At 39.3% G+C, this 25535-nt stretch overlaps 1 protein-coding gene across 1 annotated transcript in view; it reads left to right on the top strand.

Moving 5' to 3' along the window:
* Nucleotides 1–19548, top strand: part of fgd (faciogenital dysplasia) — a 54476-nt gene extending 34928 nt beyond the window's left edge. Inside the window, exons 3-19 of the mRNA XM_061056911.1 lie at nucleotides 1744–1945; nucleotides 2030–2651; nucleotides 5487–5576; nucleotides 6976–7112; nucleotides 8465–8621; nucleotides 8835–8973; nucleotides 11063–11121; nucleotides 11684–11830; nucleotides 11928–12020; nucleotides 12115–12194; nucleotides 12901–12931; nucleotides 13561–13665; nucleotides 14120–14173; nucleotides 15522–15623; nucleotides 15800–15928; nucleotides 16806–16946; nucleotides 17931–19548. Coding sequence (XP_060912894.1) covers nucleotides 1744–1945; nucleotides 2030–2651; nucleotides 5487–5576; nucleotides 6976–7112; nucleotides 8465–8621; nucleotides 8835–8973; nucleotides 11063–11121; nucleotides 11684–11830; nucleotides 11928–12020; nucleotides 12115–12194; nucleotides 12901–12931; nucleotides 13561–13665; nucleotides 14120–14173; nucleotides 15522–15623; nucleotides 15800–15928; nucleotides 16806–16946; nucleotides 17931–18176 — 2534 coding nt within the window. The 3' untranslated portion in view covers nucleotides 18177–19548. The remainder of the gene's footprint in view (nucleotides 1–1743; nucleotides 1946–2029; nucleotides 2652–5486; nucleotides 5577–6975; nucleotides 7113–8464; nucleotides 8622–8834; nucleotides 8974–11062; nucleotides 11122–11683; nucleotides 11831–11927; nucleotides 12021–12114; nucleotides 12195–12900; nucleotides 12932–13560; nucleotides 13666–14119; nucleotides 14174–15521; nucleotides 15624–15799; nucleotides 15929–16805; nucleotides 16947–17930) is intronic.
* Nucleotides 19549–25535: the final 5987 nt, after the last annotated feature.

The raw sequence follows: 25535 nt of genomic DNA, 5'->3' as shown, positions 1-25535 counted from the left end.
AATTAAATCATCACATCGGAAAGAGAATGTTTGAACATTTTTCCTTGAAAAACCCTGAAACAGTTAACAGAATGTCAAAATGCTTTATGAATAATCAACCCATTGTTTCATCCCTAGATAACATAATGTCTTACCAAACCATTTTCTCATGCCTGGTATCAGATGACAATCTTATCTTATCTTTTCTACTTGTTTATTCAGACTTTTGTCCTATGATTCATCTCTCGTCTCTCGTTTTAATGACTGTAATGTCCATTGTTCGTATCAGATAGGTCCAGAGGTAATAAAATTTTGGTCGCCCTCCTGTCCAGTAGAGAAAAAGTTCTCTTTCCAAAACTCTGATGACACGACCAGCAGAAAACCTATCCTTTTAAAAATGAAAATGAAAGCTGTCAAGCAGGAACTAGCTTTACAAAAATAAACAACTGGTAGTAATAATAAGTAACTGCCAACAAGGAAACTCCTTATCCAACGTGTTTACAGTATGAGCTAAGCATAAGCACAATCTTATGATGGCAGTATTCTTTAAAACGTGTTTCTCACCTGATGAAAGTCTCTTTAATACCTTTCTGTTCCTCGTGTTGCTCATCATTTATCTTACAGCATGGATTACTCAAATTTAACCAAATATTAAATTAAAGTATTCCTTTTCTATACATTTTAATATTGTACTTTTTTTATTGTTGGACTTTTAAGTCTATTTTTTCAGATGGAAATGTTGTTTCCATGGAGACTTAAGAGTTAGTCAACTAATCAATACCTGTGTGAAGCACCACTTACTTTGCTCCTCTCTATTCAACTAGGAATAGACATGCTAAGACTTTCTTAATGGAACCACTGAAAATAAGTCTTGCTGATTATAATATATTTTAAACAAAGAAATTATTATTAAAAGATGAAGGTGATTTTCGTTTTTATTTCTGTACAGTCAAAATTGATTATATAAATGTGCAAGTTATACATTAAATCCTGACCATTACCCTTACTGCCCGTATGCTATATAATGTATAAGAAAAATGTAATATGGTTCTAACACAACCCTGACACAGAATCTCAATTAAATAACTGAGGAAATTTAATAAAGCTAAACTTTTCTCCCCTCTCTCATTCTCAGGAGTAAATGTGACCAGTCTAAAAAACGTGCTGACAGTAGTCCACTGACTGCTCAAATCTATTTCTATAAGTGACACACACACACAGACAGAGGAACTGCTTAAATTAACTGTGCTGTATTTCATTTCTTGCTTTCAGACATTTGGGTTTCTGCAAATGAGATAAATGCAAATGTACAGGCTTGACTGTGAAAGAATCGTTACGCCATACAGTGCACGCATGTGTGAGTTGCCGGCTGCATTTACGAGATGAGCTTGGTGATTTCTCTGTCTGTGCTTCTTTGTTTTTGTTTTTTTTATCTAACTGTAACTGTGGTGACATGCGCACACACTCATCTCAGCATCCTGTTCTGAAATAAGGAAGTAGCTGATAAGTGAGGCTCAGTGTCGGTCTCACTCTGCACCTCTACTACATGTTTTTATCTTCTTGTATTTTTCTTCTCTTTGGAGTCTTGTCTTGAACTTGTTTTTCACAAGGATACTAGATCTTCAAACATGGTCTTAACAATGGAGGTTTTCTCACTTGGATTTATACATGGCACCTGAAGGTTTTTTTTTTTTTTTCAATCCGCCACCTCATGCTTTATTTTGCTCTGCTGATTTTGCCTTGTCTGGATTTCTGCATCGGTAGTGCCCCCTAAACCTACACACCTGCTCGCCCTCGGGCAAGATAAGAAACCGAAGAGGATCCCTCCGGCGCCGTCCAGACCTCTGCCAGCTCCCCCTCCTCCACCCAAACCAAAGCCCAGCGTGACTCCTCCTGGCCTGGTCACACAGCCACAGAGAGAGGCCCAGAAGGTGGGGCTGCTCATCGAGAGGTTCGAGAATTCAAGGTAAAGCCTTTGGAGTGATTGTCGTGGTATTAGATCTGTGTTCTCGTGTTCTAGTTGTGTGACATTGTTTTTTTATTTTCCCAGGGTGCCCATCATAGGGGTGCTCCCACGCTCCCAGCTGCACCTTTGTCTGAGAATGGACACTGCATCTGACATCACGTCCTCCTGCGGCCAGGACACCAACACGGCGAGGGTCGCAGGAGACTGCTCCCCTGTGGACAAACTTGCACTTGGCACCTCGGAACGGACTGACGAGGTATCTGAACTTTCCCACCTGGCCTCTGTGCACCTTGACGGCACAGATGACGCCCCGCTGAACGACTCCGCGGAGTTTGACATCACGCACGACAGCATAAGTTGCCTTGACGTTGTGGAGCGGGAGGAGGGCTCCTCCCGCGAGCTCTTGGACAATCCGGACTCCTCGGAGCAAAACGGGAAGATTCCTAACCGGGACAGTGGCATCGACAGCCCGTCCTGCACCGCAGAGGGCGAGGTGTTCCCCAACGAGGATGCCATCGACGAGGAGGATCATTACGACAGCGTCACAGAAACTGAGAGTGTGTCCTGCTGTGTTACCCTGAGCAACAAGAGAGACTCAACACAGGATGAGGACAGTGACTTGGATGAGGGCAGTAGTGGAGAAATACACTCTCTGACGGATACACAGACTGGCTATCTGACAGACCCACAACCGGAGGTGCACAAAGTGAGTACCTTGCATGCTTCGGCCTCATCATGTCGTAAAACTGACAGTCATAATTTAAATCTTAATTGGGCTTCACTGTTTAAAGCACTCTGGCACTTTTTAATTAATTTAAAATGTTACATCAGGATTTGTCAGGAATGTGAAACTGAGCATAACCTGCCAAGTTAAAAGCTTAATCTCAGAGAGTCAGTCTGCTTTTCATGATGTGGAAAAAAGTAGCTTGTGTCTATTATTATCTCAGGCTGAGTGAACAGTTTCAAAGAACGCTTCTACTTGAAACGTTAGACTCTGTTACAGTCTCAGTCACAAGTGAATGACTTTATCTACAACCACTTCTGCTGTTACATAAAAGGACAAATACCTGCTTAAAAGCTGTAACAGGAGCTTGTGCTGGCTGTTAGATAAAAGCATCCAGAGACTGATATCTTCCCTACAGCTGAGCTCACGTTTCACTTTCCTCTCGTCCTTCAATTCGACCCTTGATTGTAAACAACACTGATTACTTAAAAAAGTAGACAAAATCTTTCTGATGGCCTTTATGTGCTGTCAGTGATTCCTTAGGAAAGGTAATGTTTCTGAAAAGCACGAGGGCTTAATCTTGAAATGTTTTGGCTTACAACATAAAGAAGAACTCTGGAGGTCATGACAGAAAGATGAAAAAGTGTTGAAAAGAATTTCAAGTAGGAGGGAATCTGAATACATAATGTTAGACATCAGAAACTCAAGGCAGTTGCGAGTTATATAAAAATCAACCTGTGATGGAGCTTTAATGCTACTACACACATCCAAATGTCACATCAGTACTCAAAGTGCAAACTACCGCGGCCTCTTCTGACCGCACACACCCACAGTCTTCTGGGTAAAGGTATCAGTTCTCTGCAGTGTTTCCTGATCCAGACGCTGGCGTGCAGAGGAAGGGTGTGAAATGTGTTTTGTGACTGCTTCTATGAATGTGAATATTGGTGACACAGCTGACGTGTTGATGGCTAAATGATGACATTTTTATCACTGAGGATGTGGATTTTCAGTGATGTGCACTGCAAGAGGATAAGAGAGTGAACTTTCTGTGTTTGTGCTGACTTTATCTGTCATCCACTTTGCAAACAATGGAAAATCTTTGAGTTCCACCTTTGTTAGCATGCTAAGATTTGGTAATGCTAGCTTTTTGGTGTAAGTACAAAAATATGTGGTGTGTGTGCGTGCTTGCCTGTGATGAGAGACAACTCTTGTGAAACCAACATTGTTGCAATAGCCTTCATGTTTAGTGATTCTGATGTGTTCTGTGTTTTTTAACTTCACCATTATTATTTGATATTTAACTTCACATGTTTTTTAACCATAGCTCACAAAAAGCAAACAAAAAAAACATCTTAATTTCCACCTCGTCAGTTTTAACCCTTCTCAGCAATTTCACAAGTGACTACTGCTGCTGAACTAAACCAGTGACTAATGAACATCTTGGTGAAAGTCAGTTTAGTCTGCACAGATGCTGAACTTGCCGTCTTAGTCAGCAGCTTCTGTTGTTTGATTCAGCTGTCAAAACTGCTTATTCTTTATATTTATCTCTTTGTCTTTCTTCTTCAAAAAATCTATTTATTCTTCTTGTCCCAAGTATTGTCTTTGTAGCTAAAATCTGACAGCATATTTCTCTACACCTCCGAGCTTTATTTAGCAATAAATATAAAAAACGTATCAGTGACTCACACAGTTCTGCTGGATGACTTCTACCTTCATAACAATGACCCTTAAGAAATAACTGGGTGACACACCGTAGCTGCTTTTATTTTTTGTTCATTTTCAAGGATTGGTTGACAACAACAAAAAATATATTTTATATTTCCAGCCTTATCTGAAAACTTCTGGCAGTATAGCATTGTTCATCCATCAGAAAATGAAGTTTTTGTAGCGTATGAATGTCAAAAAAAACCTTCACAAGTATTACCTGGAGACATGATCAAAGTGACCGTTTAATAATCAGTTTATTTTAATCCATACCATATAAAAAGTATTAGCAGTACAAGCATCAATGTTGACAGAGGGAATAAAACATGTACATTTATATAACATATAATCTCTTTGTTTAGAATATGTAATGTATTTGTCAAGATAAGCAAATCATAATTGCAGTTGGTGCTTTTTCAAACAAATACATACTGTAGGTGTCAGTGTTAAGTGCAAATGATTCCAGGATCAATACTGTGAAGAAAAAAAAACAAGCAAAACAGAAAACTGTTACAGAAATATAAGAAGAAGAAAATAACAACATATTGTTTTGCACTCAGAACAAACAGGTCCCCACAAATGACTTCATAAATACATTTATATATCATCTCTGTCATCCATTATGGGATCTTTACTTGAAGGCACATCATGACCTTCTTAAGAGGGCAGCCTTCCAGCCAATGAGGATTAATAGTTGAGCTAACAACAAAAACAACAGCTATAGCATTTGACCGATATGGAGTGTTGTTTTGCACAAATATGTCTATAAATAGATTCCACACAACAGCTTTGAAATAGGCCACAGCATACACAGGCTGTGCAGCTGAAAGAAATATATGTTAAAAGAATGTCTACGAGACAAGCTATAACGTATATACATTTTTTTTTACCCTGATCACAGTTGACTAGTAAGATGAACTTTTTTGTCTTAAGGATATTGTTTTTTCAAGGAGTGATTTGTGGCTATCATCAATAAAACTTGTCTGCCTTGATATCCTTGCATGCAGAAAAAAATCCCATTCCTTTGTAATATGATGGAGTGTCTGTTTACATGTTTAATTACATGTTATTATATGCATTAGCAAATTCTTGACGTCTGTCTGTTTCCCTCAGTGCTCAGAGGCTCAGAGGCTCCTCAACATCTCCAAAGAGCTTCTCCAGACTGAAGAGGCCTATGTAAAAAGACTCAACCTCCTCGACCAGGTAACATTTTTCAAATCTCTGTTTTTACTTTTTGAGAGTGTGACACTGTGTTTGAATGACTCAGGGTCCAATTTCAATCTGATATGTGTGCCAGTGGTCTTAGTGATTAAGATCAGGGCTGAGCTGGATTTAAAGTGTGGCTCTGTTATCTACCGGACAACGAGCTTCCTCCGTCGACAGGATTACTCAGAAAAGTGTGAGGGAGTGTGCCGGTGCATTTTAGATTCATACACAAAGAGAATACACACAGCTTTGTCTGCAGCACATATTAATGAGTGTCTGTGTGTGTGTGTGTGTGTGTGTGTGTGTGTGTGTGTGTGTGTGTGTGTGTGTGTGTGTGTGTGTGTGTCTCATGGCCTCACAGTTAAACTACTTGTATATAAATCCTGTGGATTAAAGATCTGTGTGTTTTCTCTCAGCTGGGTTTATAATTAGAACGCTCTCTCCGGGCTCAATGATGCGCCCTCTTCTCCTCATAGATCCTGCATCATACATTCAAAGCATACTATAACCAATATACTAATCAAAGACAAGATTCTTAGAGTTATTAATCATTTATAAAATATGAAGAAATATTCTTTGTTTAGTGAGAAGAACGGTGAAAAACCCAAAGATATTCATTAAGTATAAAATAAAGAGAATTTATTTTCAAAATGGATTCAAAAATGTTCTTGATTATCAAACTGTTCTGCATTTGCATTGCTGTACGAATAGATTAACCAGTTTAACTCATCTCTTGATAATGCGTTACACCCTGATTGAGCTCTCACTTCCTAACCTTTTCCTCTATCCTGCTTAGTCGGCTGATTATCTCTTTTATGTAAATGGGTTATTGTCGTTATTTCAGTCCGTCCCTTTGTTCACTTGTGTCTGAGATGAGAATTGACTCCTGCTGGTTCAGTCGTATCCTTCTTTGTTAAGATTGTGTGGTATATGAAAGATGCAGAGCTGCCCTATCACAAAGCAGCTATGGTTTATATGCTACAAAAGCCTAAAAACCCTCACAGCTCACTTCCTGTTTTTGTTTCACCGTTCTCGCACGATATGGGTTACCTTGGAAACAATCGTGCCAGTCTGTTGCAGTGACTGACAGAAAGCCAGAGATAAAAGAAGTGATGAGTGAAGCAAGTTATTACAGAAGTTATGACGCAGTATTGATGTCAAAGCTGAACCATGTCAGTGTTAATATCATAATATCAGATTAAATACAATTCCCCATTCTTACTTACTTGTGAGTTCTGACTAAAAAAGCTGGTGTAAGTGAAATGTTTGTTTCCATGTAATTTTCTGTGTTCATGTTTACTTGCCTGCATCATGAATTAGACAAACATTTTTGAGGGGTTTTGGAAACAGAGTCAGGATTTTATTTGTCTAAAGATATTCTGGTTTTTCTCTGCAGGTATTTTGCACTAAGCTCACAGAAGCTGGAATCCCTCAGGACGTCATTACAGGGATCTTCTCCAACATCTCCTCCATCTACTGCTTCCACGACAAGTTTCTGCTCCCTGAGCTCAAGACGCGAATTACTGGAGAATGGTGAGAAACAAACACTCTGCAGCTGAACAGTTTACCAAAGCATCAGTGTGACGTCATTACAGAGATGGTTTGAGGTCTGTTGGTGGTGGCTGTAAGGCTGAGAAAGCAAAGTGACATTGGAGTAGATTATTTTCTGTTTTCAGAGTTTGTGAACTTGTTTTACCCACATCAGCCACCATTGGTGCAATAACTCATCTAGAGATGTGTTTTGGTAAATCACCTGTCATAAAATTGTTAGACATTTTTTTGCAAATATTATAAAAACCTTCAACGTGTATTTGCTGGGGTAGAAAGACTATAAACAGGTCCACACGCAAAACGTGAAGTTCATTGCATTTGGGACTTAATTACTTTATCTTACTCCATGGGTTTTGTTTTACATTTGTTTTTTTTTTAGCTCCAGAACTAAAACAACTTTATGCATGACATCACAAAATGTTTTTAAAGAGCCGTCTCCATAAAACAACAAACACTGTACACAGTCAAATAGTTATACATGACGTACATGTCATAATAATGGAGGATTTAAAAGCATCATACATTTCAGCTACAGTTATAAAATGCAACACATGAGCCAATTATGTACAAGACACTGGTTTTTCTTTTATTGATTTAAGATAAAAATTTAAGATTTAAATTAAAGTTACATCCTTAAGTGCTTCAAGTGCTCCTATCCAAAAAGTGACTAAACTTAAAATTCTGCTACCTCCATCATTTGTTACTAGTTCCTTACTTGCTTTCCTTAATTTGTTATCACACACAGCTCATACCTTAGGTAACATTACTAGCATTGTTTTTCACGGCTAACGACAAAGAGAGACTCTTCCTGCCAAATATTGTGAAGCAGTCCCTTAAGGCCATCAACATAAAACCAAAACAAACTGTTATAATCATACTTTTGTCACATACCTGATTTTGACCTCTGCCTCAGAGAAACTCACCATCACAATGGTGGACTGCCAGATTCTCGTTTGCACAAGGGTGCATGCGCTCACAGCTAAAGCAGAGGAGGGTTGAGGAGTGAGCACCACGCTGGCCTTTATCACATATCACCCAACCTGATATTCTTACTAAACCAAATACAGTTGAACTGTTCGGCAGGCCAGGTTGTGTGCAAAATTGAAAGTATCTATTCAAAAAAAGGGGGAGAACTTTCTCTGAAGAGGGTAAAATGGCAGGTGCTTAAACCCCTTTTTTGTGTGCAGTTGCCTGGCCCAAAGATTACTTTGTTTCATCAGTGAATATTGGTCCTCAACAAATAGTCCCTAAGTTATGAGTACTTTTTTCTTAGAAGGTTTTGTGAATTGGGCCGTTTGTATTAATCTGTTTGTTTTGTGTGTGTGTTCGTGTAGGGACTCGACCCCTCGTATTGGAGACATCCTCCAGAAACTGGCTCCGTTTATGAAGATGTATGGAGAATATGTGAAGAACTTTGACCGAGCCATGGACTTGGTCAACACCTGGACACAGCGGTCGTCACAGTTTAAGAGTGTCGTTCAGAATATACAGGTGCATCTTTAACTGTGTTTTAATGCTCCACAGCTTTACTACTTTCATACTAAAAAAAATCTCATCACATGCATTCAATGACTGATTACTCCTTGTTTACTCTGATACAATACCATTTGAAATGCAGGTTTTCCATCAAGTTTATGCACTCTCTAAACTTGACACTACAGAAACTGTTCTTTAATCTTTGTTTTTTTGTGTTTGCACCAACAGAAACAGGATGTTTGTGGGAACCTGACGTTGCAGCACCACATGCTTGAGCCGGTCCAAAGGATTCCTCGCTATGAGCTGTTGCTCAAAGACTACCTGAAGAAGCTGCCTGAAGACGCTCTGGACCGAAAAGATGCAGAGAGTGAGACATTAACCCAGTTCTTAATTTCTGCTGTTACACTCAAACACTGTATATTCACAGCAGGCTCACTTCAGGTTCAAATTAAATCTGCAGTTACACTGCTTCCTTCTTGCTTCCTGTCGACCTGTTTATACTTCTGCTTCCCCCATGCCTCTCAACTTTCACCTGTCATGAGTTTGATCACGAAGGTGCTCGCAGTATTTTGCACTGTTCAGTACGGAGTTAATGGTTTTATGCACTTAGAGAGAATATCATTTATGTCATCATTTGGTTTTACAAGTCTGTTGCCATTTATGTCGAACTAAAACAGGTTTTAAAAATGCTAAGATGACAGCTCCTTAATGTCTGAACCTGGGTTGACTAAATTTCCATTACAAAGGTGAGTGCTACCAACAATGAAACCCTGAAAGGGGGTAAGATTGTACAGACTCACATTCTTTAAAGGTCTGGCTATGCAAAGACAGGCCGCATCAAATTGATAACACACAAATTCACACCCAAGTTCCATATCTCCATGACCTACAAAAACAGGAGGAGAGGAAGTGACAAGAAGCAAATCTTTAGATAAATGGTGTAACTGGAGCACTGGGTAACCTTTCAAAACTGACTTTCTGTGCTGTTGCACACACTGCACAAACATCCATTTATGAAGGCTGGATGTGAGTTGCCAAAAGGCACAAGTGGAAAACCACGGCAAAGGTTAGAAGGAGCTAAAAAAAAAAGACATTTTACCTTGTTGAATGAAAACACATTTGCTCGAAAACACTTAGCTTCTGTGGGTTTGGCTTCTTGCTGCTCTTTACTTTTACATGACACAGCTAAAATCTCATTCCGGTCCAGGTTGATGTGATTTATGCCACATGATACCGTGATTCTTTACCTCTAGGATGCTTTGTCAGATTTTAGAATTTGTGAAGGTTCGTAAAACACAATGTCATTTCACACTTGAATACTATTAAGAGAAACTTCACATACTTGTAAAGAGAGAAGAGATGGGATACCAGAAACCAATTTTCTTACAATGGCTTTAATTTCATAATGCTTGGTAGGTTATTAGGCCATTAGCTGGATTCTACTCGACAGAAGATTTAACAAAATGTCATGTGAGGAGTCAGGGAGAGTGGGGAACAAACAGCTGTTCATTCTCGGCAGTGCTGTGTGTGTGATCGGGGGCTTAGCTGACCTTTAAAATCCAGGGAGCTTTATACAAGCTAATGAATGTGTTTTTGGGCCAAATATACCTGTACTGTTGAAAAGAAAAGACCTTAAATGACATAATACACCTTACAGAATCTATAGCTTTATATACAGAGATGATTCATTTTTTAAAAACAGAATTTCTTCAGACAATCTTGTGGGGAGACTTTTTTCCCCCTTTAGTTTGGTCCCAACTAGGATAACCAGTTTAGGAAATCTGTTACTGGTATAATGGCAGGACTTTCAGCAGCTCCAGGACGTCTTGTTATACAGTTGTTGGTATGCCACCCTCATATTACTGCTGCCTTGTTGAGGCAGATAGCACACTTGACTTCAGTGCATGAGTCTTCAGGACCACATATTAAATTTTACATGATGATCATTTCCTCCCACTTCCTTGTGTCCGTTTCCTGGAGATTGTAACCTCACCACACTGTGTTGTTGGGGTCCATGGGAGGACTTTCTCTCCTCCCTTTCCAGCTGACATGCAGTTAATCACAGTTATTTTGACCTCATTTCCTGTGGCTGTGTGTCTCTTCTGTTTATGTAGGTCATGATTAAGATGGCTGACTCAGGTGCTCCCAGGCATTAGTACAAGACTCAATTGGCTAGCAGCCAGCCTAATGCAGTCAGTGTGCTCAATGATGAGACAGTGCATTTTTGTATATTTGTATCATACAGCTTGTGTTAAAATCTTGGAAATGTTCCTATGTGTAAAAGAAAGAAAGATTAACACAAGTATACAGTCTGACTCTGATATTACAATACAATGCTATAGGATAACATATGATACACTTTATTGTAAAATCATAGTCAGGCTGAAGTCCTGTTTCACTCAAACTTGATGTTCAGCTAAAATGTTAACATTTATATTTTTGAATTCTTTTTACAGAGGCACTGGAACTCATTTCTACTGCAGCTAACCATTCCAACGCAGCAATCAGGAAAATGGTAAGACCTAACAAGATTAAAAATGTAATTCACTCATCCATTTTTTTAATTTTTGTCGTCACCTCTTTCCGACACTCTTTTTCTTTCTCACCAAGCTGTACAAGAAGTGGCTAATGCATTACCCAATAAAAGAGTTTGTGATGCAGTTCTGTCAGTCAGCAACATTGCAAAAGTTTGTCTGAAGGAGTTGACATGTTGAATTAGTACAGACAGGATGTTGCTGTTTCCTGCCTTGGGTTTCGCAGCTTGAGGAAGCCTGACTGACTCTTTTTTAACAATCATCCTCTACATCTCTTTCCTGTGTCTGGCCATGCTACTTGCATTTCTCACAACCTTGAAACAACATTAGCAGACAAATGTGTTTCTGAATCAATGACGAAAGATGATATCTGCTCTCTCCCTTGGTTGAAAACCTATGGCTGGATGAATGAGTGGCTTAAGAAGCCGATAATAAAACCACCACCTCTAATGGAGTTTGGTTCCTAGCCTCATCTTTTTAGTGTATTTTCTCATATTTTCTACGTCTTGTTTTCTCATCTGTCTGTTGTGCGTTTGTGTGCAGGAGAAGATGCACAAACTGCTGGAGGTTTATGAGAGGCTCGGAGGAGAAGAAGACATTGTAAACCCAGCAAATGAGCTCATCAAAGAAGGCCATATCAAGAAGATGTCAGCCAAAAACGGAACAGCACAAGACCGATACCTCTACTTGGTAAGAGCATGAAGGTGTTCAATTAGCTAATTACAAGATCACTCTTCTGGAGGGGATTTTTATGTGTGATAATATTTTGTTTCTGTCTTTGATCTAGTTCAACAATATGGTGCTATACTGTGTGCCTAAACTCAGACTGATGGGACAGAAGTTCAGTGTAAGAGAGAGGATTGACATCGCCGGCATGGAGGTACACATCTGCTTCTCCTTTCGTTCTTTTGTTGACTCCTCTGCCTTCTTTATTGTTGGGTACACATGTACAATTCTCTGTTTCTTGACCTTAGGTGCAGGAAAATGTGAAGCAGAACCTTCCTCACACGTTTGCCATCATTGGCAAGCAGCGTTCCCTGGAGCTGCAGGCTAGGTAAATACCTTTAAATGAAATGACAGGGGAAATTTGACAACTATTGTGTATATTAAGCTAGTTTTTAATGATTTCAGTAATAAGTAAATAAATAGGTTGAAATAGCCATAGAATTGATAAAATGTGTTGGGAAATTGCTTAAGGAATCAAGCTAAGTAGCCTATAGGCTAATTAATGTTGTAACTTTTTTCAAAGTAGATTTTTTTCTTATTCAAGAAATGTTTTTATCCTTGATAAACATTTTTTTTATTGTAACTTTTGGCAGTGATATTTTAATTTTAAGTTACATGTTCTTAAACAAGGTAATTTTCCTTCACAGACACTGCAAGCTAGCCAATGAACTAGCAAAGACATAACTACTTACTAGCTCCAGTTAGCTAGTGACACTGCAGCGTATTTGTGCTCTTCACAGGTGTCTGTCTTTCCACATATCTGGAAATGTGCACACTGTACAAATTACTCTTAATACAACAAAGTATACACAACCATTAACCAGCACTTAAGAAAAAGCTTAGCTTGCTAGCTTGTTAGATTCTGAGCATGTCAGGCAAACAACTGCTATCACAGCAAGCTTGCTCCTGTTAGCTATTACACATTTTGATGTGATTATTTGAAACTATTTTATTTATTTATTTATTTGTTAATATTGTACTTAAGGTAACAATTCATGTAACATAATAGTTTTTTATGTGTGGCTGTTTTACAGGACGGCTGAGGAGAAGGAAGACTGGATACAGGCAAGTACTAAGCACCGACACACACATACACACACAAACATGCAGTCACCTTCTCTCGAGCATGCAGCATTATTAGCCTGAGCCTTTGGTAGTTCTGCTTCATCAGAAAATTAAATTAACAAAGATTTCCTCCCCACATTCATTCAGAGTGTTTGGGAATTAAATTCTCTAATAAAGCCCCTCATTATTGCTCATTTAGTCCATTACAGCAGAGAAAAGCTGATTAAAACATTTTGCAGGATTGAGAAGAGGGTGGGGCGGTGTTTGGTAGGTGTTATGTTTGTGTTTTGACACTATAAGCGTGAGGGAAGGGCTGAATTGAAAAAAAAGGCAGCATTAAAAAGAAGCAAAGGGACAGGTCTACAGCTATAAAACTTTCACCTCGGTTTAATTTTAGCAATTTTATTCTTTGAAGCTAAGTAACAGACTCTGGATAACACAAGAGGAGATCGTTTAAAATCAGGCTGTAAGAATGCAGTGTAGAATCAAAACAAAAAATAATAAATGTATTTAAATGCTGATGTGTCTAATCAATAATCGATCTATTTCGTTCTGTTTGTCCCTCGTCTTCTGCCATGATGGCTTCCTCCCTCCCCCCCTCTCTCTTCTTTTTCTTCTTTGACTCTTAGGTGATCCTGGCCACTATTGAACGGCACAAACAAAACAGTGAAACATTCAATAAAGCTTTCAACAGCTCCTTCTCCCGGGAAGATGACCACATCCCTGAGTCTCCGGTAAGTCTAAATCTCCCTTAATCAGTCTCGTCATTGATCATTCAATTAGGAAGTCATCCGCTGCAATGAATCATGGGAGAATTGTGGTAGACCAAACAAGTCTGTCATAGTCTGGTCTTTGTCTGCGCGAACTGCTCTCCCATCTATGGATGTTGTAGTATCAGACACATAAAGAAGCTCTTTCTTTCTTTCCCTGACAGTTGAAACACGTAGCGCCTGTAAGTCTCTTATCCCAGAACCCTCTCATGACCTAATAGGGAAAGCCTGAGTCAAAGTGTATACAAAACTCTTATGGATCAGCTTTGACCCACTTTGGGCTGGCTGGAGTTGGACACAGCCCAAATGTCACTTCACACAAGCCAGAAGATCAGATTTAGACTGACACCTAGTGGTAGAGATATGTAACTGCAAGCAGAAGCTGTTGGTGCTCATGAAGTTTTTGTTTCTTCCACAGGGTCCCTGGTGCAACACATCTATCGACTCAGACGGCGAAAGACTGCATGAAAGAGTAAGATAGTTATATATTACTAAGACACTACAACTAAAATGAGTGATTCAATTATGTGGATCATTTAAATGCAACATAGATGGAATAAATCAAAAACTTCAAAGGTCTGTGCTTCAGGATTATGTTGTAATGTAACTTGTCAACTTGAGACCCCTTATTAGTTTTGGTATTTAGTGCACTTTAATTGTGCTAAGCAAAACCAACAAACACTGTATACACATATTAGGAACTCCATTGCACTATTAACAGCTTTGGTTTTTTCTGTTAAATTTTCTTCTGCCAGAAAAAATGCAAGCTTAAATAAAACTTTTAATAACTTTTTTTAACAGAAGAGAAACAACTTATTTTAGGTCTGAATACAAGTGCAATAAGTTTGGCTTACCAGCATCAACAGGAACAATATTTGTTTAATTGCTGTATAATGATACATGAACTGCTGTTTTTTGTATGATTGCTATGCTATTACCTTGAAGGTCCAATACACTAGCACCTCAGCACTTAATGTCCCATGTCTTGATGGAAATTAGCATTTGGCTATAATCTGGCATATTAACATTTCAATGTTCATGTGCACTGACCCTATTTTAAATAAATAAGATAATGAACCGATAATATATCCTGTCACATCACAAGAAATATGAAACTTTCTGTCTGTACTGTGAGATTAGCATTAAGCTGATGAAGTGAAAACAACTTTATGAGTGAAGCTTGGGTTGGTAGAGGTTTTAAATAAATCAGACAGCTGAAACTGCAAGAATCTGCAGAAATTCAGAGCACCATACTCTGACTTAAATAAAACAGCTGCGAATGAAAAGTCTTGAAGAATTCTGCACCTACAGTATAGAAATGAATTTTCCATTGTTTCAGTGTCCCTGTTCAAATTCATGGAAACAGATTGAGCTGTTTCAGTGGTTTACTGTGTGACAGATGTTCTTGTAGTTATTCTTATAGGTAAAGTGGTCTGCAGGTTGGATCTCTGTGGGGATATTAGTGGTTCACAATAGTAATGGATCCATCTGCTTCTCTCATCCTCAAAAGGAAAGCCAGAAGCTCTCATGTTAATGTTTAAAAAAAGAAATACATTTCACTCTATGTCCCAGGATGCATCTAAAATAACAATCAGACAGCTGTGGATACCATTGTCTTTTAGAGAAGTAAAGTGTGTCTGTGTGGGTGTCTCTCCATCTTTGTCATTGTTATTGGAAAGTCGAAATGGAAGACAGACAGTCAGACAAACAAAGGATAAAGAAAGATGAGCCCTCAGACATTCCTTTGGTTTATTTGTGCTGAAACTGAACAGCCCATAGACCTTGACACGTGACTGTTTTCTTACATGTGTATTTTGCAGAAAAGTTCCAGGAAAAAGGAGAAAGAGAAGCAAACGTGTAAAGGCTGCAGTGAGAGCTTCAACTTCACCAAGCGCAAACACCACTGCAAGTCCTGTGGAGCGGTGAGCACAGATGGAACAGGGCAAATCTGGAAACTGTTTGGTTGCATGTAGAAATGATGAAGGGGTGGCGGGAGAAGTCTGGGAATAAGTGGAACATTTACTTCAGACAATTAACAGATAACAACCTCGCAGCCTTTCATCACATTTTCTGATTTTCTCTATGTGTCCCTCTGCAGGCCATCTGTGCAAAGTGTTCGAAGACCTTGGACAACAAAACAAGCCGAGTGTGTCCGGAGTGTTTCGAAGCCAGCCTCAGCCTGGAGAATCTGGGCGTTAGTGAACCGAAAAAGAAAGCTGTGCCTGAGGTGAGACGGACAAAACAAAACACACATGAAAACAGTAATAGAAAAAAATGCTGCATGTGCATTATAGTTCAGTTTCTGCTTGATTCCTGAATTCCCCCTTTGGGTATCAATAAAATATTATCTTATCTTATGGCAGTTCAATCAGAGCCATATCTCCTAGTATACCAAAAATCAATGCCAACAAAGACTGCAACACAAAGAAACAAAGAAATAAAACAGTAGTGCACTTATTAACTCCAGTACAAAATACCTGCTGAGTACTAATGTCAATCTTTGTGACATCATTGCACGCAGACATAACACACATTAAACAGCACGTGTTCATTAAGGTATTAACATGGTTATACCTCGAGACATTTCCCTCTCTGATGACTTGCAGTAAAATTACACCCTGCAACTGAAGGAGGAACAGTCGTCCAAGTTCAGGCTGTTTTTCACGGCGATGAGCTTCCTCGCAGGAAAGATAGAAAAAGCTCAGTTGCATTTAGCTTTGTCACCACATGGGGGCGGTGTAGGCCACACATGGTTGACACAAAGGGCAGTAGAGGCTTGGACACCTGTCCATGGACAAATCTCATTGTGCCCTACTTTGCGGTTATGTAATCTTTCATCGGTAGAAGATCAGTATTGATTACAAGCTACTTCAACTAAATCATTACTATGATAAACTGTGTTATACAGACCTGTTGAAACAGGTTGAGACAAAGTGATTTACATGGGAACAGATTCAACTATGCTATTGAGTTCAATAATCAGTTCTCAGTCAGGTGCTTTCTGTTATCTCAGCCCTACACTGCATCTTCATATTCATAAATACCTTATTTATGACAATAGTCTGCCTATTTACAAATATTGACATGTGATTCTATCATTTTAGAGACAGACATCTCTAACAGGGGAGAACTGCCTGCTATGTGGCCACCTTCAAGTGCAGGAGAAAGGGAAGAGCTGGACCAAGATGTGGGTGGCTGTCACCAAGGCAGAGCCACTGGTGCTGTACATGCAGAGCAATGGACAGGTAAGAGTTCTACACAACACACACATACAGACTGTAAAAAGGTGTGTGTGTTAATGTGTTATGATCCAGCTGTTGATTATTACTAAATGTATTTCCTCTCCTCGTATAGTCAACAAGTAAAATACACACTTCTATTGTAACTCCTTGCCCCCCTGTTAACCAAAGCGTTTGATAAATAAAGCACAATAGACTTTGTACAAGTCGCTCCATGTGGACACTTAGTCAGTCGTGTATATCAGTGAATCCTCTTGCTCCACACGTCTGGCTACTCTTCATGCCCTGTGTACCGTACTTCCTCTTTTTAAAGCATGCCCTCTGTACAGTGCTGAGCCTGTGCACATCAGTGAGTATGTGTTAGTCATATCCATCTGACCCTGCTGTGCCTGGCTGCCTGTGCTCTGTAGACATGGGCCAGGAGGATTTGTTTGTCCTGAATGCGACCTCAGGTAGAGCCGCCCCCTGCTGCTGTTGCTGCATTCAGGAACACTGCCTGGCTGTGTGACTACGTCCTCGTTTGCACTGATCAGACTAAAGCATTATGGATTTCCAGTAGTTCCTTGAAACCTTGGCTCTGAATGTAGGATTTAATCGACTAAGAACATCATTCAGAGATACATTTTCACCAGTTGTTTACATGCTTGTCTAAAATAAAAATAAAAAGCTTTGGACAGCTTTCTGCTGCGATTCATCGTGGATGGCGTGGTGAAGGAAAGTCAGCCTGATAAAGCCTCTCCGGGTTTCATTTCCAAGACTAATATCCCAATCCTGCTGCAGAAAGCTGCCATTCCAAAGATTAGGATTAAAAGGGAGTTGGATGAGCTTTTCCTGATTATACAGAGGAAAGAGGGGGAAGGGAGAGAGGAGGGCCGGGTTTACTATATATACAGCTGAAAAGACAAGCTGTTACATACTGCTATTGACAGTATTATTTCCCTCTACTACTTTATCTGTTCCTGTTATTGATGGTTTTACATATTTCTGTAGGACTCCAAGGGTGCGCGGGCGGTGCCACTTCCTGGTTTCGAGGTGGCCGTGGCGCCGTCATCAGCAGGTGACAAGTCGGAGCTCAAACACGCAGTGCGGCTCAGCCACACCCAGCAAACTTTGCTCCTAAGTGCCCAGGATGCCGAACTCCAGGCCAAGTGGGTGGACGTCCTCTCCAAGGCTGCCCGCGGAGAGACGCCAACAGAGGCATCGAACAGCCTGAGTGAACACAGGAAGAGCCAGTAGTAATGGCCATGTTGGAGCTACAGGACTCCCTTTCTCCCTCTTTCCCTCTCTCTCCTGTGTACAAAGCACACATTACTTGAATTCACTTTACCTTGGCACTTTTTTTGTTTAGTTTAGTATTGTTTTGTCCCTTCAAAAGGACCACTCAATCCTTCTTATGCCACTTCAATCTTCTCGCCATGACCACACAGATACTTCTTCTTCTTCTTCTTCTTCATTTTCATCTTTCTTTCTTTCACAAACACACAAAAACAAGAAGGACTTTACTATCAAACAACCACTGTATGTTTGTGTGGTTAGGATGATTTTATTACTCTCAGTGTTTTCCAACAACTGGAGAGGGCTTAATGTTTTATTTGTAATATAGTAAAGACTTTTTTTTTTTTAAAAGATGAAGTTTCCTGTACATGATGAGGCTGTGTTGTGAAGCATTAAATCTTATGTGTCTGTTTTTTTTCCATTTGTGCGAAAGTGAGTGAGTGTGTGTGTGTGTGTGTGTGTGTGTGTGTGTTTGAGCGTGAGTCCCCTCCTGTGTTTATTAAGTATTGAATGTTAGTGTAAGAAAAACCTGCGCCACCTCTTTGTTCTCTCTCCTCCTGCTGGGAACACAGTGGCCGTTCGGTGGGTATTGTACAGTATGTATACAATAGTGTGATGTAAGGAAAAAAAGACATTTTAACTTAAGAAGACACAGATGTGTAAGCTTGTGGCTGGCCACCTGATGCTCCCACTGTCAGCTCCCATATTATTCCTCTTTATCGGTAATAACTCGCTTCCATCCTTGTCTTTGGACTCGTGAGACCTTTAATCTGAGACTGATCCAGCACAGTTCCTCTCTTTCATTATTGTGATTCATCCACAGACGGGACGGGATCAAGTGGTCTCAACTGTGACCTAGGTTCAGTTGCTCAATATTTCCACTTGTACACAAGCTGAATAAATCCCTTTCATGTTATTCGCTCTCTCTATTTCTGCATAGCAACTGATTCCCTGCTTCTCTCCCCATGGTGATGTGATGGAAACCAAGTACTGTACTGTAAAACTGTTTTTTTCTGCCTTGCCCCCCCCCCCCCCCCCCCCGTGCCCTGCTCCTATCAGCACCAGCCTTTAAGCAAAAGTAGCAAAAAAAGGAAGTTGTCATTGGATCATTTGTGCATGTAAACGCTCATATTTATGTACCTGTGCTATGAAATCTTTCCCCTGTCCCCCATTTTTATGCTCCAGGATTCATTCTTGTTGTACTGTAAGTGAGCAGAGTCAGCATTGAGTGTTTTTTTTAAACATGGATTGTGCACAGTGGAAACACAGTCAAGCATATCATCAATAAAACAGATGTTGTGATTCATACAGTACCATGCTGTTGAACAAGAAGCGCCTGAGTTTCTGTCTGCATTTATTTCTCCTTTATTGTCCTTCATGAAAAACTTTCAGACTACAGATACATTCTTTGAGAAGAAGTGAAAGTACTATCACAAACAGAGCCGTACATCACTCCAGCCTTTCATGTATAATATCAATACAGCTGAAAAATAATGCCAGCAGTTATTGGATCTAATAAGCTGATGGAATGAAAGAGGATTACAAATCCTGTAGAATATACTGTGTATGTGTGCAACTAGGTCCCTGTCTGCATTTCTGAACGTCATCTAGGGTCACAGTATTGTAGTGGTGGATCCTCTCTTTATTTCCTGTTCCCTTTCAGTTTTCTTTATAGTTTGGATTATTCAACATGTGTGAATATTCTTTTGGCATGAGTTTGGTATTCAGCATTTTCAGCTGAATTTCTACACACAATTTTGTAGACACCTTTAGAAACCAAACTAGAGTATACAGTCATGCTGAAATTTTGGTGCAATACAATAAATGGTAACACCAGAACTCTAACATGCATATACTGTACATACATATTTAACAGGTATGACTATGGCAAACTTCCTTTCTTTGCTGCAAACATCTATGAATAAGCATTGATCTCAGAGTTATAGCGAAGGCTTATTCAAATGTTTATCTTGCTAAAGAATCTGTGAGGAGTTTATGTTTGTTGAGAAACAGACTGAAAGTGATACTGGGACCTCTTTTTGAAATACTAAAGAGATACAATTTTTTACATTTTCCAAATTGATAAGTTTGACTGTTGAAGGTCAGCAGGGTGACATTTTGTGTTAAAAAAAATCGTTACACATGTACACACACACTAAATTGTCCATAGGGGGCGCTAAAATTGTCACAAACAGAAGGTTCCTTGCAGGAACTTTAACATGCTTAGAAATTCTGACATAAATTATCAAAAAGTTTCAAAGAGTGCAATATATAATGTGGATAGTGCAATGTGCTTCACCAGTGCAATATTAATATTTGTGCAATACAAGGCTGAATAAATACAATACATCACACCACTTTCATTTCTCCGTTGGTGTGCATACACTGTGTGAGTACATCTGTTTGTGATTCCTGTTATATTGTTGTTGCTCTGATATTTTCCTGTAACTGCAGCTGGATGTAGTCTAGGAAAAAATCCCCATGTTGACAATCTTATCTTAAAAAATCACACTTTTAACAGTATTTGAAAATGAATTTGTCCTGAAAAGGAGCTTATTGTTTGTGACACATTTTTTTTGGAAATCAATATTGCAGAACTCAGGATATTTTACTGAGTCATTTGAGATTTTTTTTTCTGATGTTGATGTTGATAATCCCCAGGATTTCATTCTGTCAAATTAAATGTCATGTCAAGTTGTTGGAGTCAAAAAGTGACGGGCAGACCAACACTGCAAACATCATAGATAATGACATAATATTTGTTTCTGATAATGAAGACTTTTCACTCTGATATGCTGTCTTCTTGTCAGCATTGATTTAATTGATTTGGCTCTGTCATTTTTCTTGTCGGCATGCGAGTGTTCTGCATGATAACATTTCTATAGCAAGTCAATTGGATCTTTAACCACTGTACCTTAAAAGAAGTCCTCTGTGTGCAGCAACATAGACATGTGCAACTCTGAAAACAGCACTGAAACTAGATACACTACGATGCCTGCTGACGAGATTCTTAACTTAAAGCAGATCACTAGATGGTCGACTCATTACTGCTGTTTCAAAGTGACAGCACTACGTAGTAGTGTCATAATTAATTCTATATGCATATGGACTACTTTACTGTACATATTTATACACATTCTCACATATAGTATATACTCTTACCCACAACACCCAACTCTCTAAGCATCAATCAAACAAAGAAAACCCTTGGATCAATGTTGTTAAAGAAAAAGGCTAGCATTTCCAGACTTGCCTTATCAGAAAATTGGATCGTATGGGCCAGAAAGTAGATTTTGAGTAGATACCTCTCCAGGTATTTAACACGATTCTGCAGCAATCAGTGTCTCCACTTTAATTCTAAGCTTTGAAGCTATATTTAAACTTACTTTAAGTATTTTAAGACAGACAGCTGGTTAGTGATGTTGTTCTAAATGTAGCTGACTGATTTTGTCAAATAAAGCTGATTCCACAGCAGGGGTATGGCTGACAGATGACATGCATATATATTTATATTATATATATTATTTTATAATATAAATATTAAATATGCAGAAGACCTAGGACATTTCCCTGGGACACCCCACATTTAATTTCACTTGCAACAGAAAAATTGCTGTTTATACAACGCCATAACTCCAAATAGTCATGTATATCCCTTTTAAAGCTATACTAATGGTTGCAATGCTTATTGTTCAATAAGAAGAATCTGAAGATCAAATGTGTCAATTTGTCTCCCAAGAAAAGTACCATATCAAAGAATATAGCATGAATTGCATCAATTGTCTTATAGAAAATAATAATAAAGTTTCGGTCCCATGCGATGGTCTTAAACCAGATAGCATTTCATGTAAATGTAAATCAATTCTGCAAGTGTAGCTGTTCACTTGCTTGTTTCTTTTCTTCTACAAAGTGTTTGATTCAAATACAGAAAAGAAAAGTAACATCTCCCAACTGGATCCCTTTGATATATAATGGGATGACTCTGGCAAGTTTCAAATGTTTTGGAACTCCATCAAACTCAAAACAGGGATTCGATGGTGTGCAACATGTTTAGGAGCGACCAAAAAATGGCAGGAATTTAATAAAGTATAATCTTTCACTGTTTCTGCTCTTTGCGAGACAAACAGACCGAAAGCATCTGTCACCACACCCTTGCGTGAACAGTTTCTGGACAATGTGTCTCCATCATACAGCCAAGGTTCTGGCAGTTTTTCTGCTGAAAGGGTTGGGTACTTTAAATGAGTCTGATTTCAACTCTTAGATATTTGTGTGTGCATAAAAGAAGGTGTGAAATGATTAGAAAAAAATGTGTAGCTGCCTTAGGTCCATTTCTCCACATCTTGATTAAATTCAGTTTCATTTAGCCTCTCACTGTTGTGTCTGTGGTCCTCATGCTTGTTTCTGCAGTTTTGTCTGCATTTACTGAGGTCAATTCACCAAAAAAATAGAGAAAGGACAGTTATTAATGGATGATATGAAAAACAACTTCTTTATTTCGCAAGTCAACACCAAATGTCAAAATGATGAATATGAATGTGTGTCTCTGAGGAGCCGTGAGCTGCGATGTAGATACGGATAGCAAACTGCTGACTGCCTCCTTCTGTCACACTTTTAAATGCTGTACATCTCAAACAGAGTAAAACACGGCGGGTACTATGTCTATTTCTAGAAAGACACCATGCTCAGTCTTCTCAGAAAACTAAGGACAGTAACATGTCTGACTGACCTCTATCAGAGGCCTGGAGGCTCCCCTTAATGGCCCTATTAATCAAGGACATAGACCTCTTTCAATGAGCACAAAGAGCAAGGGCGGCTGAACATTATTAAAGTCAGAAATGTAATGCAGGAAAACTTGTATGAGGATTTTTGTTTGAGGTTTTTGGGTTGTGGTCACAATTCTATGAGGCCTGTTTCTCTCCAACAACAGATGAGGAGAATGGTTTTAATGGGAAAGCTGTTGCACTGGAGCATAAGCCGCTTACCAGCTGTGTGTGTGTGTGTGTGTGTGTGTGTGTGTGTGTGTGTGTGTGTGTGTGTGTGTGTGTGTGTGTGTGTGTCTATGCATCTGTGTGCCCCAGAAACATTTGCATTTTGCTTTCCTAATTCTCTGACTACATACCCCTGCTGACTGACCTATTTGGGGGAGGTTGGAAAGACAATTTATCTCGTGTCTCTCCTCTCCCTCCTCTCCACTCTCCTCTCCCCTCCTCTCTCCTCTCCTCTCCCCTCCCCTCCTCTCCTCTCCTCTCCTCTCCTCTCCTCTCCTCTCCTCGCCTCTCCTCTCCTCTCCTCTCCTCTACTCGCCTCTCCTCTCCTCTCCTCGCCTCTCCTCTCCTCTCCTCGCCTCTCCCCTCCCCTCCTCTCCTCTCCTCTCCTTTCCTGTCTCCTCCTCTCCATTTGGATTGTTGATCAATCTAACAGCTTTAGAGTTAATTTTCAACTTGTAACTTTCACTTATAGTTAAAAAATAAGAGGTAAAATACAAAGGGGCATACATACATACATACATACATACATACATATACACATATACATATCAGGATATGTTGCATCATGCTGCCCTAAGCCATCCTATCTGCAGCAAAACCCACATGCAAATACACAAGCTAAAACCGTTCCATAACCTTTTGTAGAGAAGCGAAAAGACAGTTCTCCATTCTGGTAAAGGAAGTGGTCTCAACTATTTCCTGACATGCATGGTGTCTTAAAGTCTGCACGAGTCCTGGTCGTCTACCACCCAGTTTCATTGCCTGTATGTGATGATTTAAGCTTGACTGTTGTCTGTTTCACTGTTCTCTGGAAGTGAGATTTGAGACAAAGCTGAATTGTATATGACCTTTGTTGTTGGGACGTATCTGAACACGTCACACCCTGGCTCCTGCTGCACTACAACTAAAAATCCCCCCAGACACCTTTGGGAATATTTACCACAGAATCTGTAGGTGCATGACAAAGATCTACTAGAAGATGATGATGAATTTCTGTACCGATACAGAAAATGTTCCCTTTGTTTCCATCAAAGCAAAAAAAAAAAAGGACTCTCACTCAGATTCAAAGTCACTTGAGAGCGTTGATTGTCCTTTCATTATGAGCTAATGAGAAACCTTTAAGCAGTATTTAATGATAGTGATATGAGGTCTATTAAAGTGAGCAGAATGGCCTCAGAGATGTATTATTTGTGGTCTCATTGAGGAAAACCCCTAACTTTTCCCTCTCCCCGCATCCTGCAAGTTACACCCTCCAACAAGACAAAACAGAATTATATCATGGAACTATGGGAGCAGAGGGTGGCCATGCTTTTATTACTTAATGAACCTAAAGACGTATTTATTCCATAAAATATTACTTATTCTTTTTATCATATTATGTCATCAAGGGTCATGAGTTCTGAGCCAGCTTGATGCTGTTAAGTTACTAGTTATCAAAAGAATGTGCTTAGATGTCTGCTTTGTAAAGTGACTTTGAGTGCTTTGAAAGGTGCCTTTAAATAAAAGTTTGACAGACTGTTCGGTACAAATCCTCAAAGACAGTCATCATGCATGATCACATGAACCAGGCGCATACTTTCAAATTTCAAATAATGATCCTGTGATCTTCAGATATTGTCCCTTTGTTTTCACTGGATAACGTGATGTATCAACATATGTCACAAGAAAACAAGCTTTGTTATCTCAAAAATAATAATTAACTTGTAATGTCAAGATAAAGACACAATGAACCAACTGTGACAACAACTGTTCTTGTTTTCTGTTTATTGAAAATACATTTTCTTTCAATTACAGTAATTGCTTAAAGCTCCTGTGAGAAACATTTGCTCTGTGTTGGTTTTGGCACCCCCTGTGGGCAAAGCAGTGTATCTTATCTCTTCGCTTATCTTGTTCTGTACATGTGTAGGTTGTGTTTTCTGTCAAAATATCTCATACTGCTATTTTCAAACAATGAAATGTATGACTCATTGTGAATCTTTGCTGTAGAAAATGTGAAAGAAGGCCTGTTTCTTCAGCGTGCTTTTACCCTGTAGCAGTCATTACAGAACTAAAATCAACTTCATAGAAGAAAGTCAGTGTTGTCACCAGAGGTCAGGTTTGCTTTTGTAGGTCACTTATTTGTTTCCCAGCCTACTTTACTTGTCCCCCTATTTCTATTTAAGAATACCTGAGCTCCCCTAGTCCCACACTGGAAAAAAGTGATACATAGCTTTCAAATATTAACATCAGTAAAGGCCTAGACACACTTGTTCTTACCAAAAGTCCTCTGTATAAACTATCCAGTAAATCTTTTTAACATGGTTTGGGTTAAAATGTGAAAATCTAATGCTGA

This window comes from Labrus mixtus, chromosome 15 (assembly GCF_963584025.1).
Source record: "Labrus mixtus chromosome 15, fLabMix1.1, whole genome shotgun sequence".
In the NCBI taxonomy this organism is placed as follows: domain Eukaryota; kingdom Metazoa; phylum Chordata; class Actinopteri; order Labriformes; family Labridae; genus Labrus; species Labrus mixtus.
Note: the sequence above shows the minus strand (reverse complement) of the source record. Positions and strands in the feature narration are given on the sequence as shown.